The sequence below is a fragment of the Podarcis melisellensis genome (genome assembly GCF_964234715.1).
Source record: "Podarcis melisellensis genome assembly, chromosome: 16".
NCBI lineage: Eukaryota > Metazoa > Chordata > Lepidosauria > Squamata > Lacertidae > Podarcis > Podarcis melisellensis.
This window is the reverse complement of record NC_138533.1, coordinates 16,431,683-16,445,953: the sequence shown is the minus strand read 5'-3', so window position 1 is coordinate 16,445,953 and position 14,271 is coordinate 16,431,683. Positions and strand designations below refer to the sequence as shown.

The following is a 14,271-nucleotide window of genomic DNA, read 5'->3' as shown; positions in this document are numbered from 1 at the left end:
TGCAAAGTCCCCAAGCTAGGAGGCGGGGGTATTCGGAGGGGCTTCCTCCAATTGCCGTCGTGAACACCTCAGGGGGGGAGGAGCCGGGAGGCCGGCGAATGGCTGCCCAGCTTGGGTGGATAAAGAGAAGGCCGACCCAGCCTCTTAGGATCAGCCAATGAGAACCGTGCGAACCATGGCAAGCGTCGGGATTTCCCCCAATCGCCTTTAAGAGGGGGGCAGGCGGGCGGAGGAGGAGCAGCAGTGATTCAGAGCGAGCCAGTTAAAAGAAAAAAACAAAAACGCCGCAACGACAACCAAGCCTTTGACCATTATCCGTGTTTAAATTTGTCCCTCGGGCGCTGCCGTACTGCCCCCGGAAGGGACCGCGATTTCATTTGCCCGCGGCCGAGGGGACGGGCGGGGGCGGTGTCGGCCCTGAGGGAGGCGAAGGGCGGTGTGGCCCTGCGAGGCCGAGGGCTGCCTGCGAGCCTGGAGGAGGCCAGGGAAGGAGGGGGCCCGCCGGTGCTGCCTTCGCCGAGGAGAGGCTGCTGCTGCTGCTGCGATGGATTCCTGGGTGCGATTCAGCGCCCAGAGCCAAGCCAAGGAGCGGGTCTTCAGGTGCGGCGGAGGGCGAGGAGGGAGAGGCAGGGGACCGCGAAGGGTATCAAGAGCCAACCCGCTCCCGGTGCCATCTCTTGGGGCGCCTTTCGTTTGGGGGAAGGGGAGCGGGGCATTCGTGGTTCGTTATTATGATCCACATTATTAATACTGTGTTGTCACTAGGTTATTGTTACTGTATTCTTAAATATTTTACATTTCTTTAGTCATTGTTATTTTGTTGTTTCTTTTGGTTTATCATTTATCATTATTTGTACTTTAACCAGCCTCCTTTCATCCCAAGGTGGGCCAGGGTGTCGGGTAGTGATTAGAAGTGTCGGACGAGGACCCAGGAAAGATCAGAGTTCAACACACACACACACACACACACACACACCCCTCGGCCACGACTTTTGCCCAGTCTCTCTCTCTCTCTCTCTCTCTCTCTCTCTCTCTCTCTCTCTCTCTTTCTCTCTCAGCCTAACTGCCTTACAAGGTTGCTGTGAGGGTAACATGGAGCGGAAGGAGAACTTTATGTGCCCCCTTGAGAACTCCTTGGAGAAAAAGGATGTGAATGCAGTAGCCAATAGGATAAGAAATATGAGTAAGCAAACTAAAACTCAGTATTAAAAACAATTTAAGACAACTCACAATCCTAAAACAATAAGGTGTGCCTTTAAACTATATAACCTCTCAAATGTCAAAAGCCATATTTTTTTTGGGGGGGTGAGTTTGAGACTTCTTGGTAGAGCCACCAACTTGTGGTACCAGGTGTAAAAGAGAGAGAGAAAAGACTTTTTGTTTTTATGTCTTTGTCACATTTATATCCTACCTTTTTTTCCTCAAAGGAGTTTAAGTTGGTGCAACATGATTCTCCTCCTCCTCAGTTAATCTTCAATTAATCCCCACAGCAAGCCTTGAAAGTAGGTTTGGCTGAGAGGCAGTGACTGGCCCAAGATCACCCAGAGTGAGGATTTGAGTGAGGATTTGAACCCTGGTCTCCCCCAGGTCCTAATCCAATACTCGAACCACTACAGCATGCTGCCTTCTTATTGATTATTATTAGACTTCCTTTTTAAAAAACGAAAGGAAAATACAATTGCATTTTCAATTTTACATACAATAAGCAAAAGAAAAATAAACACAATAAAAACATAAAATCCCCTTTGACTTCCCTCCCCTCCCCCTTTGTGCATCCTCATATAATTATTTTCTCTCTGCATCTATTCCATAACACTATTTTACAAATCCTTTGCCAATCCATTGTTCAAATTTTTACTACATGTTTTCTGTCAAGCTTACCAATGAATGTAATTGTTTACAATATTTTTTCAAATAAGTTATAAACTTTCCCCATTCTTTATTAAAATCTGCCTCTTCCTATTTTCTAATTCTTCCTGTAAGTTCTGCCGTTTCAGCATAGTTCATCAATTTTAGTTGCTGCTCTTCTTTGGCCGGAATTGTGCCGCCTTTCCATCTCTGGGCTAGAAGAATCCAGGCTGTTGCTTCCAAGTAGTCCTTCCACACACTAATATGCTTCAGTTTACTTTTGCACACACACACCTTCCTGTGCAATTTCCTCATTTCACTAGCATTGCTTGGGGCATGTGGTTCATTCTGTTGTTTTCCTTGTTATAACAGCTGTAGGTCAGAAATCCTTCCCAAATTATGTGACAGTAGGTCCTGATTTGTCATCTGGCTACTTTCTGACTATATGCCTTTTAAATGCATTTTTATTGTGTGTGTGTTTTTTAAAGAAAGAAATAAGGGGGGATTTTTCCAGGAGCGGGGGCAAAGTAAATGCTCCAGACAAAGATAATTGGTATTGGTATTGGAGAACACGTGTAGCCTTTTTGGTAGATCTGTTGACTGAGCAGTGATGTGACCTGGCACGTCTGTCTCTGAAAGACTTGTACTGCAGGTTTGCTCCTCCCTTGTTTCTCAGTGGTGGCCAAATAATTCCTTCCCACTCACCACTGACACCCTCAGTTCTTTCATCTCCCCCAGCCCATAATTAATTGTACCAGCAGTGCAATCTGCTTTACAGTTGCTTCCCCCTGCATAACTATGCTGGACTGCAGCGTTGTGTAATACGCTACTCTTAACCACCCCCATCAAAATGGGTTCCATTGCAGGGGTGGTTTAATCCACACACTCTCGGCCACACCCTGTCCTCTGCATTATCGGACTAAAGATGATGAACTTTATCTCATTGGCATTAGCAGAGCTATCTTTTTATTTGTTTAAAAAGTTTACAAACTCAGGGAAAGCACACCCTCTTTTGATGGAAATAAACTTTAAATTAAAAAACCACCAACGTACTTCTCTTTCCTGCTACTTTTTGCTTTGGGCCGACACAATCCCTTCTCCCCATCACAGCTGCACTCAAAATCTCAGATTGTTCAATTTTCTTCCACTGGCAATAGCAATTGTGTGGTTAATGGTTCCACAATCCATTTGTAAGTCATGCACCTTAATGTTTCTCAGGGTGCATTTGCTTTTTCCCAGCTGGGAAGACTCCTGAGCAAAGGAGGCTTTTCTTAAAGTTCAGGATTGTACAGTTAACTTGTTTAGATGCCCTTTGCAAAATGATTCTACTTGTAGAGAAAGGGTCTGTCCACAGAGTGGTTTTGCTTCTGTTCATGATTCAGTAGCAGCAGGAATATATGGTGATGCAATAACTCCTTCACTCCTCTCACATCTTCCTGCATACCCTTAGGTTGGCCAAGGGCTCCTCCAAAGTTCAAACTTCAAGGACGTAACAAGCACTCGGTGTGGTTGCCTTTCTCTCTTCCCTCCTGGAGGCTTGCCAGAGCTTGAGAATATGTCGGTTGCACTCTCTGTTTGGCTTGGCAGTGTGTGATTGGGGGTCTTAAGCAAGCCTTGCATTGCCATCCACTGCCCTCCAGATATTTTGGGTTACAACTTCCTTCATCCCTGACCATAGACTGCGCTGGCTGAGGCTAATGGGAGCAGCTGCAGTTCAGAACATCTGGAAGGCATCAAGTTGGAGAATGTTGATATTTATGTGACATGTCCTAATTTGAAAACCCTCCTGTATATATCTATATATTTAATTATTCCAGGAAGCTCTCATGGACCCACTTACGCAGCACAAGTATATACCTCCCCTCCTTTTTGCTTTAATAATAATAATATTTATTTATACCCCACCCTCCCCAGCCAAGGCCGGGCTCAGGGTGGCTAACAAGCAATAATAAATACTTTTTGCCTCGTTTGCCAGCTATTGCAGTAGGGCTATTTCATTGGGGCCTCAAGTATCTTCTCTACCAGGCTAACCCCTTTCCACTGTTTGTTTCTTTCCTCCTAGGGCTGCCCAGTATGCCTGCACTCTGCTCGGCTACTCACTGCAGAAGTATGGGGCCAGCCCCGATTTCATTGCTAGGATCAAGCAGCTGGAGGCTCACATGAGCTTGGGGCGCAAGTGTGAGTGCAAGAGGGGTTGACTGGGACCTGAGAGCGTTGGGGAGGGATTCATTTTTATTTATTTGAGGAAATTGCTGTAACACTTAGTATACATCTATGCAGTGCAGGGCAGATTTTTTGAAAAAAACACAAAAAGTGTTCAGAAACCAAAGCAGTTTCTTCTGGGTTTTTGGCGTTCGAAAGTCGAAACATCCAACTTCCGAGACGCTTGAAAACCGAGGTACCACTATACAGGAGAGCAGCCCTCCTAGATCATATTGAAGAGCCACTCACCCAGCCTCTAGTCACCCACATAGTTCAGCCAGACTTCCTCCAGTAAGCTTCAGAGGCCCCAAGCTTCTCCCCATGTAGCAGCTCCCTTAGGAACTGCTTTTCAGCACACCTTACTGTTTAAGGTTGTTCCCATTTTACAGATAGGGAACGTAGACTGATAAAGCAGGTTTCTCAAGGCTTCCCAGAAAGTTTGTGCCTGAGCTCTGTTAGTCCAGGCTTGTAAGTAGCCAGTTGCCTGGTCCACTCTGGCAAGTAGGAACCTTCCCCCAGGTAACTAAATGAAGATGGTGATTTTGGTTTTTGCCACAGTTGGTTATGTGCAGCCATGTAGGATAGGAAAACCTATTTGTTGGATAGGAACTTGTACAGCATTATGCAACCTTGTGATCCTTACAGCCATCCTATAAGGTAGACCTATATTGGGCCTACCTTGCAAGGTTGCTGTAAGGATCCTCCCCCCACATGGCAGGGGTTTATTGGTGCTGAGAATGGCCTACCCAGTCTAATGAGGTCATATCAGCAGTAAAATGCAAACCAGGGACCTAATGATTCCTAGCTCCCCTGTCTCATAGCTGCTGTGTTATCCTAGTTAGCAAAGCTGTCCTAGAATCTGGCCTCTTGAAGATCCCCTTGGTCTATCTGGCCCCATCTCCTGCCACTCCTAAGGCAAACGCATGCTGTCTAAGGACGCATTCAGACAGCCAGTTGACACCAAATCGGATTGCAGTTTGGAGCTTCTCCTTTAAAGAGCTGCAGAAGTGAGACCAATGTGGGACAACCACTTTAACTTGGGATTCCTTTCCAGTGTTCCGGCTGGGGAATTCTTCAGATGCCCTGGAGGCGGCCAAACGGGCCATCCACCTGTCAGACATGGTCCTTCGCTTCTGCATCACTGTCAGCCATCTAAACAGAGCCATGTATTTCGCCTGTGACAATATCCTGTGGGCAGGGAAATCAGGTCTCGCCCCACACATGGACCAGGAGAAATGGAGCCAGCGGTCTTTCAGGTGAGGTTTTTTTAATTGTATGAATGTGTGCTTTTATTTACACTATTGATGGGCATAAAATGTTGCAGCGTTCTGCTAACTGCAAATAAGGCTGTGTAAGACGGCTGTCACAGCTGATATCTGTTGATAGAAGTTAAGGACTTTTCTTCCTCCCCACCCCTTTGCCTTTTTTGCAGGTATTACCTCTTTGCACTGATCATGAACCTGAGCAGGGACGCCTATGAGATCCGGCTGCTGATGGAGCATGAGGCGAACGGGAAGTGCCAGCGAGGCGGTGGTGGAGACAGCCCCAGAGTGGGGGAAGACCACCGGCTCCAGCAGCTGATCTTGAGGCTGAAGCTGCAGGTCCGCCTCCTGTGTCACGTGCTGAGGGACAACCCCCCTCTGCTCCTGGACCTGGCGAAAAACGCCTGCGATATTTTTATCCCCCTGGACAAGCTGGGCCTGTACAAGACCAACCCAGGGTTCGTGGGGCTCTGCGGCTTGACGTCTTCCGTCATCTCCATCCTTACCATTGTCTTCCCATGGCTGAAGCTGAAGCCTTGAAGGGCGGGAGCAGGGAGGTGGGGCGGCTAGCTGGTGTCTGTGGAGCAGGCCACATGTCACAGGGCTTCCTCTTTCTACGTGTTCCACTTCCAGGGGCCAGTACAAGGTGTTTGCGACTTGGACAGCCTTAGGCAGCTGATGGCCATTTGCGTAGCATGGGCTCCTTGGTACGTGGGGACTTGGGCCTGTTGGCGCTTTGGGGGACATCTAATTTGCACTCAATTTTAAGTGGGGGACAGAAACTTCGAGACCAACTTTCCTCACTCCTCTGGGCCACCGTATTACAACCTTCCTATGCAGATGGTCCTCAAGATCTATCCTTCCGCTGGCTTGCCCCTCCTCTGCCCTTCCTACTCCACAATAACTCTCCCCACAAATCCCACCCACTCACCTGCTCTTTTTAATTCATCCTGGGCTGCTCTGCAACAGTTAAGCTCCCAGTGAACTGTGGGATTGCATCCTTTAATGCTCTGACATTGGAGCCACTGGGGAAGGGATCGGAGCTATGCTATGCCCCGCCACACCCAGCCTCTTCCACTCTTGAGCAGGAGGTGAAAAGCGAAGGTCTGTCCTTGTGCTTAAACCTAGTGACAGGCTGCCTCATGGCATGGTGCCTCGGTGCCCCTTGGCAAGGAAGGTAGGTCTGGGGAAACGAGGCCCTGTGGCATTCTGCATCCTCTCTGCCTCTTTGCGGGGAGGCCAAGGGAGAACAGCTGTGGAGCTGGGGCCATATTTGGACTGAAGAGTAAGCACATGCCCAGTAAAGGGGCTTCTGGTATTCCTATCGAGCTGTGGCTCCTATTTTTTTAGGCTTCACCACTCCATTAACAAGCAGAGCTTTAATGTCTGCGTTTCCTCAACCTGGTCCTCCTCCAGATGTCCAAGACCCCAGTTCCCACCAGCCTGCAGCCAGCATGGCCACACTGAGCATGATGGAAGTTGGAGTATCCACACGGCATGAGAATTAGGATGGGCTGGTCTATGCTATGCCTTGATATTTGGCGCTGTTAATTCCTTTTCCTGATTTTGCAAGCCTCTCCCCCACCCCCTCCGTCTCATAAACAACTTTTGAAATCGAGTGACCTCCTGAAGCTAAATGTAGTCAGCCACAGAGAGTTTTCTTTGCTATTACTATTTTTAAATGGTGGGTGGCTCCTGTTTGCCTGGGGGAGGGTTAGGTTCTGAGTAGGGATGCTGGTTTTCTGCCAGGCAGCTCACAGGGCATGGCATGTGCTCCAGATCTGGTTATGATCTGATACTTTATATAAAGTCAGGTTTCTTGTCGTCATTGTTCTACAGCAAGAGGTAGCAAATTCAGACCCTGAGAAGACTCCTGTCAAATAACTTTCGGGGATAGGGAAAGCCTTACCCAGCAGACTTCTCTGCTAGGTATCTCCTACTCTGCCGCTCTTAAAACATAGGAATCTTCTCAGAGTATGCACATAGCCATCTTACTCCTCACACCCTGTGCTGCCACCTCATTTCCCTTCACAGGAGCTCTGTGCCTTCAGTAGTTGCACAACAGACAGACATTCCACCTGGGCTGCTTCCCCTTCCCTCTTCACTGTGGCCTCTCATTTCTGGGAGAAGCTGCACAGATTGAATTTCTGCCTGCCACCCATCTGTTAAGAGCTACAAAGCTTTGGGCTTTGCGTTCTCATTGGGATGCCCAACCTGTGGTTGGGTGGCATCCCATCAGACTGCCGTGGGGTGGGTGCTCCCCTGTGTTGGGGGGTGAACTAAATGTTTCCACATACAAGAGAAGTTGGCATGTCTGGGGTGGGCACTAGGCAAGGTTCTTCCCCCTTGATTTCTGAGTGGAGAGAATTATTTTTATGGGGGAAGTAGTCGGGAACATGACATACATACACATGCCTCTTTGCTGTCTGAAAGAATGCATTGCCAACTCGGTCTGAGCTTAGGCCATTTTGGGGAATCCTCAGGGGTCCGTGTTGATCCGTTGTTTTTTGTCATTTTTTTCCATCTCTAGCCCAGGTCTCCTTTCCCCTTTCAGTACTGCTTCTTAATCTCCACCTTCAGCACCACCCATCTGCCCTGCTCATAACCCTATTCCTGTTTTTGAAACAGGTGTTCCCAACCTGGAGCAGGTGGTATACCCTGTTCCTCTGCTAATACAGTGCAATACCCTCCAGATGTTGCGGAGCTTGCAGCCTCCATCCTTCACCATTGGCCACACTGGTTGGGTCCTCCAGCAGTATCAGAAGGGCACCATATTGGCTACCCCAGGATTAAAAATGTACCATTTCTCCCAGTCCTCAACTACACTTCTACCTTTCCCTCTTACTAGTGTATCAAATAAACAGGGTTGATCATTTGATCCAATAAATTAAGGTTGGCATCTGTTGTGTAGCCTGGGTTCTTTTTCTTGAACGAGTGATCTCAAGGGAACACCCCTGCAAGCCAGTTCCTTTGGGGGCGTGGGAATCGCTCCCTTTGCTTTCACTGGTGCCCATTCCTCTAGGCCCTCACTGCAGTTGGATGCTCCTTTTTCTTTTAAGGGAGTCTCTATAAAAGCATGAGAAAGCACCTGACTGCTGCATCACGCCAAAGGCCCATGTAGTCCAGTGTCCTGTTCTGCAGCAGTGGTTCCCATTCCCCCCCCCCAACCATGGCTTCTTTGGTTCCATAAACTCATCTCTAGTGCCCCCATCCTAGAAAACATTCACAATAGCGGTTTGCACAACCCATGAAGGAAGATGCAAGACCGTAACCCATCAATTGCACATTGATTCAAAATCCAGTTAAAACTATTTATGTAGTTCTAACTAAAGTTGACCCAGTACCCCCCCTTGTTTCTTAGCACCCACTTAAATACCTCCCCACCCCCAGGTCTGATAGTATCCACTTTGATAGTATCAAAGCTTTCGCTGCTCCTTATCCTCTGACCAGTCCTGCCAAGAGTTTTTCGTGGGACTATGAACCAGTGGTTTGCATTAAAACAGGCACCCCCAAACTCAGCCCTCCAGATGTTTTGGGACTACAGTTCCCATCATCCCTGACCACTGGTCCTGTTAGATAGGGATGATGGGAGTTGTAGTCTCAAAGCATCTGGAGGGCTGAGTTTGGGGGTGCCTGCATTCAAACATAAAGCAAATCAGATTTCTCTCATCCTTCCCTTCAGACATTGCCTGGTGTAGCAGAGGGTGCTGCGGCAATCAGAAGTTTGGGATGCGCTGCTATCTCAGCCCAAGTGGATTCATTTCCCCTTCTCTTCCAACTCTGCTCTGGAGATGACAGAGGTGCTGCACATGGATGGCAGGGGAAGTGGCGGTTTGTGATAAGAGTAAAAGCCCAAAGGTCCACTCCTTGTCTCTCGGGGCTGTTGCCAGCTGCTACCTGTTGTCATATGGCTCTCTGGCACCATGAGGACTAGAATCTTGCTTGATTTTACAAAAGAAAGAAAAATAGAAGCTTAAAAAAAACCTTACAAGTTAGCATCAATCCTTGTCTGCTGGGAGAATTGACCTGTGACTTTGCACATGAAAGCAGGTTGGAAAACCTCTGTGTTTGTAAAAGGAAGGGGAAGTTGTGGAGTTCTGGCTCATGGCAGAAGTCAGCCTGTCATAAACTGGCCTGATCACCAGGTGGCACTACTAATCCACTTGATGCAGCTTTTAACGGCTTTCTGTAATGCAAAGGAAAAGCAATGCTTTAATCCACCATTTATTTTGTTTCTTGGGGTGCTATTCTGCTTAATTTTACAGAGTAGACCCATTAAAATCAATGGATCATTTCAGTACATTACTTTGTTGAATACCACCCATTACTATTTATTTAAGATTGTATCCAGTGTAACGCCTACTCTTGAGAAGTCCCCTTAAAAATAATGGATGTGACTGAAGACCAAACCCTTGGTGGAAGGAGAATTGTGTGAACAACTCCTCCATGAGGTCTAGCAGAATGCAGTATGGCAACATGGCATCTGTAGGCTTGGTTCAAGCTTTTACTCAGGGCTGCACAAATTGACCGGAGGGGAGGGGACAGCTGCTGAGGGCCACAAGGCCTCTGCTTTTGGACCCTTCCCAACCAGACGATTCCCTCTGTTCAATTTGCTCTGCCTTCAAATCACCTCTTCCATCCTTCGGTGCCAGGTTGTACTTTCGCAACCCCCAATGCTTAAATGGAATCATAGGAGCTTTTGTGGGAAGGGAGGGGAGAGAGGGAAAAACAACCTTTTCGATTGCCTTTCTCTTCCAATTTTTAAATAACAATATTCTGTTCTGAAACAGGCTTTGCCGAACACCTGCAGTGTCAGAACAAATGTTCCCAAACGTGTCAAGTGTTCCAGAGCCCCACCCCCAGATTGTGTCATTCAGCAACGTTTTAAGTTTTATAAACTCTGCTCCGGTGAATTGTGCACAGTTTAGGTCTGCATCTGAAGGCAGGAGCTGTTCTTTCTTCCCCAGTTGGGGTCCACCTGAGTCACGGCACACACGCACCCCTGCAATTTCCTTTCATCGGCAGCTTGCAAGGTTTAATGCTGGATTTCAGGCAGAGGGAGGGGTGCATAATACCCACAAAGGCTCACAAACGTTGAGAATGAATTTTATTTTGTTTTTAAAGAAGACGGAGGGAGAGGAATGAGAGGTAATACTGTTTTGTGCACCCCAATCTCCAAGTGGCGAGAGAGACTCCAGGGGTGTCTGCACTCCCTGAGCAGCATCCCTGTCACTTAAGGCAGGACTTGCCATGTCAAGGCTCAGTGGGGCTTTGTGGGGCAACTGAGACTCAGCTCTGGGGCCCAGGGGCCAAAGTCTGTGGCCCTACAAACCCAGCCCACACACCCTGATTACTACCCGAAGAGTGGCAGGTGGTGGAGGCCACAGCAAACAGGCCCCAAATGAGCACTTGGATAGGTTCAGGCATGCCTGGGCCCCTGTGGGCCGGCGCTGGTTCCCACAGCAATTCTTATTTTCCAAAGAATTCTTTTAAACTATTTTTAATGTTGTATTTTAAATTGCTGTAGCTCTCTCTGGGGCCTTAGGGTGAAGGGTGGACAACTTCCGAGCAGTGAGATACTTCGTCTCATCTTCAACAGTGGCTCCAGGCCACAAAGGGCTTGTGGGGATGCTGTCCTTAAGTAGTGGTTGCTTGGCAACGGAGCGTGTGGCCCTTGTTGTCATGAGGCTGTGCTAGGCCGGATCCAGAGAAACACAACACATACACACACCAGCATGGGCCACAGCCTACCAAACACCTACTTATGGTTGCTAAGTCTTCCTCTGGTGGTTGTGTAAACCTTCCTCTTATTTCCTGTCCCTGACCAAGTAGAATAATAAAAAAGGACCCATGTAAAAGCAGCAGCAGCCACAACGCAAGTTATTCAGGATTTGCCTGGCTTTTTTCCTGACAGGAACCTCATGCCTTAATAGCTCCATGACAGGTGAAATGTCACCTGGAAGCACATTTTCAGTGATGCAGGGAAGTGCACCTGCTGAATTTCTGCCTTTTAAAGGCAGCCAGGGATATAGGGGAACTGCCTCATACTGAGTTAGACCCTCCATTTGAGGGCACAGGGCATGTTTGTGAACCGGAGAAACTGCCACGGATTAACCCCCCCCCCAAAAAAAACACCAAGTGCAAGCTGCAAGCTTTTATTTGCTGCTGCTGCTGCTGCTAAAATGATGGGGGCAGCGCAGAGATGGAATGCCTCTGTTGCACAGCTGTCAACCTTCCCTTTTTTTGTGGGAAATTCCCTTATTCCAGCGCCGTTTCCCACTGCTTCCCGCTGCTATCCCGGATTGTTAGATATCCCGTAGACTGTCCCCGGGACAGGTGAGGCTGCTGATCCCTTATTTTCGAGGCTGCTGATCCCTTATTTTCAAATCTGAAAGTTGACAGCTATGCTCTGTTGGCATATGCATGCCCACGGGTGCCATATTGGTGACCCCTGTGCTATACTGGCAGCAGGTCTCCCAGGTTTCTGGCAGCGGTCTCTTTCAGGCAGAGGTGGCAGGAGAGCATTGAAATCACTGGCAGAATCCGAGACCAGGGAGAAGAGTCGGTGGAAGAAGATTGGAAGAAATTTAAAGTTTATTTACAGAAACATTGTAAAATTAAGGAATGTTAGAAGGATGCTGGAATGAGATTATGTGGGTTTAGCAGAAATGTTATAAAGGATTAAGTAAAAATAGATTGTTAATTGGTGAAAGGAGAGAATGTAAAGTTACATTATATTAAGATAAATTATTAGGACAAAAACAAAGATGGAAAGGATTTGCTGAAATAGCTAACTGAACTAGAATACAAAAAAGGGAGGTGTGAGGAGGTCAAGGAAACAAGTAAATGAAAGATAAGTTATGGGAAGGTTTGATTTCTTTTTAATTGTTTTTATTTTTCAGGGTTTTTTGTTTTTTTACTTATTGTGATGTATTGTCTTGTTTTTGCTTAATTTGGTGTTTTTCCTTTTCTCTTTTTGTAACCTTTAAAACTTTAATAAATATTACTTAAAAAAAAAGAGAGAGAGAGAGAGAGCATTGAAATCAGTGGGGCAAAAAGCATGGAGCCCAACAATAGGTTGTGCCTGAGCCAATGGCACCTAAAAAACTACGTAACTATAGTTTTGCCCCCCATCTTCCTTCTGCTGAATTTGATAACAGCAACACAGGCTGTGAACACTATACCTCTAAAGCACATTCGAAGCAACAGATTTATTTTGGGGGCTTGCCCCTCCAAAAGTAGGATACAAATCTGCATGTGACATAAAGCGTATACAACATTTCTGCAAATTTTGTCTTTTTATGTGTGGATCCATTCACAGAAAACCCTGTTGCTAACCCTGTTCACAGCTTGCAGCCCTACATAGAGATGCTGAAGACTGAACCTGAAACCTTTGACATGCAAGGCATTGGTAAAGGTAAAGGGGCCCCTGACCATTAGGTCCAGTCGTGGCCGACTCTGGGGTTGCGGTGCTCATCTTGCTTTATTGGCTGAGGGAGCCGGCGTACAGCTTCCGGGTCATGTGGCCAGCATGACTAAGCCGCTTCTGGTGAACCAGAGCAGCGCACGGAAACACCATTTACCTTCCCGCCGGAGTGGTACCTATTTATCTACTTGCACTTCGACGTGCTTTCAAACTGCTAGGTTGGCAGGAGCAGGGACCGAGCAACGGGAGCTCGCCCCGTCGCGGGGATTTGAACCGCCGACCTTCTGATCGGCAAGTCCTAGGCTCTGTGGTTTAACCCACAACGCCACCTGCGTCCCTATGCAAGGCATAGGAAGACGTTTATACTGAGTTGGGATGCAGCTCAGGGGTAGGGCTCCTGCTTTGCATGCAGAAGGTCCCGGGTTCAATCCCACACACCCCTGGCATCTCCAGGTAGGGCTAGGAGAGACTCCTTGCCAGAGGGAGCAATACTGAGCCAGGTGGGCACAGGGACACAGAAGGTTGCTTTAGATTATCATTAGAAGATCCACACTATACAGGTAAAGCTTAGCCAATGAATGTGTTTAAAGCACAGGACTTTGCCCAAGGAATCCTGGGAGCTGTGGTTTCCCCCTCAAAGGACTACCACTTCCAGCACCCGTAACAAACTACAGTCCCCAGGATTCTTTGGGGGAAGTCATGTGCTTTACATGTATAGCATGGATTTGCTTCTGCAGACAACCGGTCCACAAAGTGCTGGTTATACAGCTCAGGACAGTTTCCTCCTGTATGAAACTGCCCGGGCTCTAAGATCTCCATGGGAGGCCCATCTCTCTGTCTCGCCACCCTCAAAGGTATGCTCGGTGGGGATGCAGGAGAGGTCCTTCTCAGTGGCTGCTCCCAGACTTTGGAACTCCTGCCCTAGAGAAGCCAGACTGGCTCCTTCCTTGTCTTTGGGAATTGACTGTTTTTTCAGGAAAGGGCTGGTTTTATTATCTGTATTTTCAGCTTATTTGTTTTTTTTAATATTTTTAAAATTCTTTCAGAGTTTAATGACTTTATAACAGCTATATTTTATATATGTTTAGTTTTTTTGTATTTTGTCTCTGTTGTTTGAATTTGTGTAAGCCGCCTTGAGTTGCAGTCTGGGGAAAGAATGGGGTATAATAATAATATAATAGATCCTAATAGAAGCACAGAAAGTGTGGGCAGCTTTGCAGCATTCAAGGTCAAGATCCAGGCCATGAAATAACCACTGGTCATCCCCCGCCCACCCCCAACGCCCCAATTAGCTCCAATTAGAGGTCCTGATGTCTCTTCGATTGCCTGCAACCATAAATAGCTGCGCCTTTGGTCTCTTCCCCCTGCAGTGTGTCAGCAGGATCTTAATCCCATTACTATCTGTCTCACCCTTGAAATGCAGGGAAGCTTCTTTTCTCTGTGTCACTTGCCACCAGGAAGGTCAGAAGGTCTTGGGACTGATTAACAGGAAAATCTGTAATTGGCGTTCTTTTCTTTTCATTTCATTCCCCC

The 14,271-nt window shown here is 47.5% G+C and overlaps 1 protein-coding gene across 1 annotated transcript; it reads left to right on the top strand.

The window, feature by feature from the left end:
* The first annotated feature begins 433 nt into the window (after positions 1-433).
* PEX11B (peroxisomal biogenesis factor 11 beta) lies at positions 434-8,212 on the top strand. Its single transcript, XM_081893119.1, has 4 exons — positions 434-600; positions 3,911-4,026; positions 5,105-5,306; positions 5,483-8,212. The coding sequence occupies exons 1-4, from the start codon at positions 545-547 to the stop codon at positions 5,850-5,852; spliced, it is 744 nt and encodes a 247-aa protein (XP_081749245.1). The 5' UTR covers positions 434-544; the 3' UTR covers positions 5,853-8,212.
* Positions 8,213-14,271: the final 6,059 nt, after the last annotated feature.

Coding starts and splice junctions, on each gene's coding strand:
- PEX11B (XM_081893119.1), top strand. CDS start 545: ATGGATTCCTGGGTGCGATTCAGCGCCCAGAGCCAAGCCAAGGAGCGG. Junction 601..3,910: donor GCCAAGGAGCGGGTCTTCAG/GTGCGGCGGAGG, acceptor CTTTCCTCCTAG/GGCTGCCCAGTATGCCTGCA. Junction 4,027..5,104: donor CATGAGCTTGGGGCGCAAGT/GTGAGTGCAAGA, acceptor ATTCCTTTCCAG/TGTTCCGGCTGGGGAATTCT.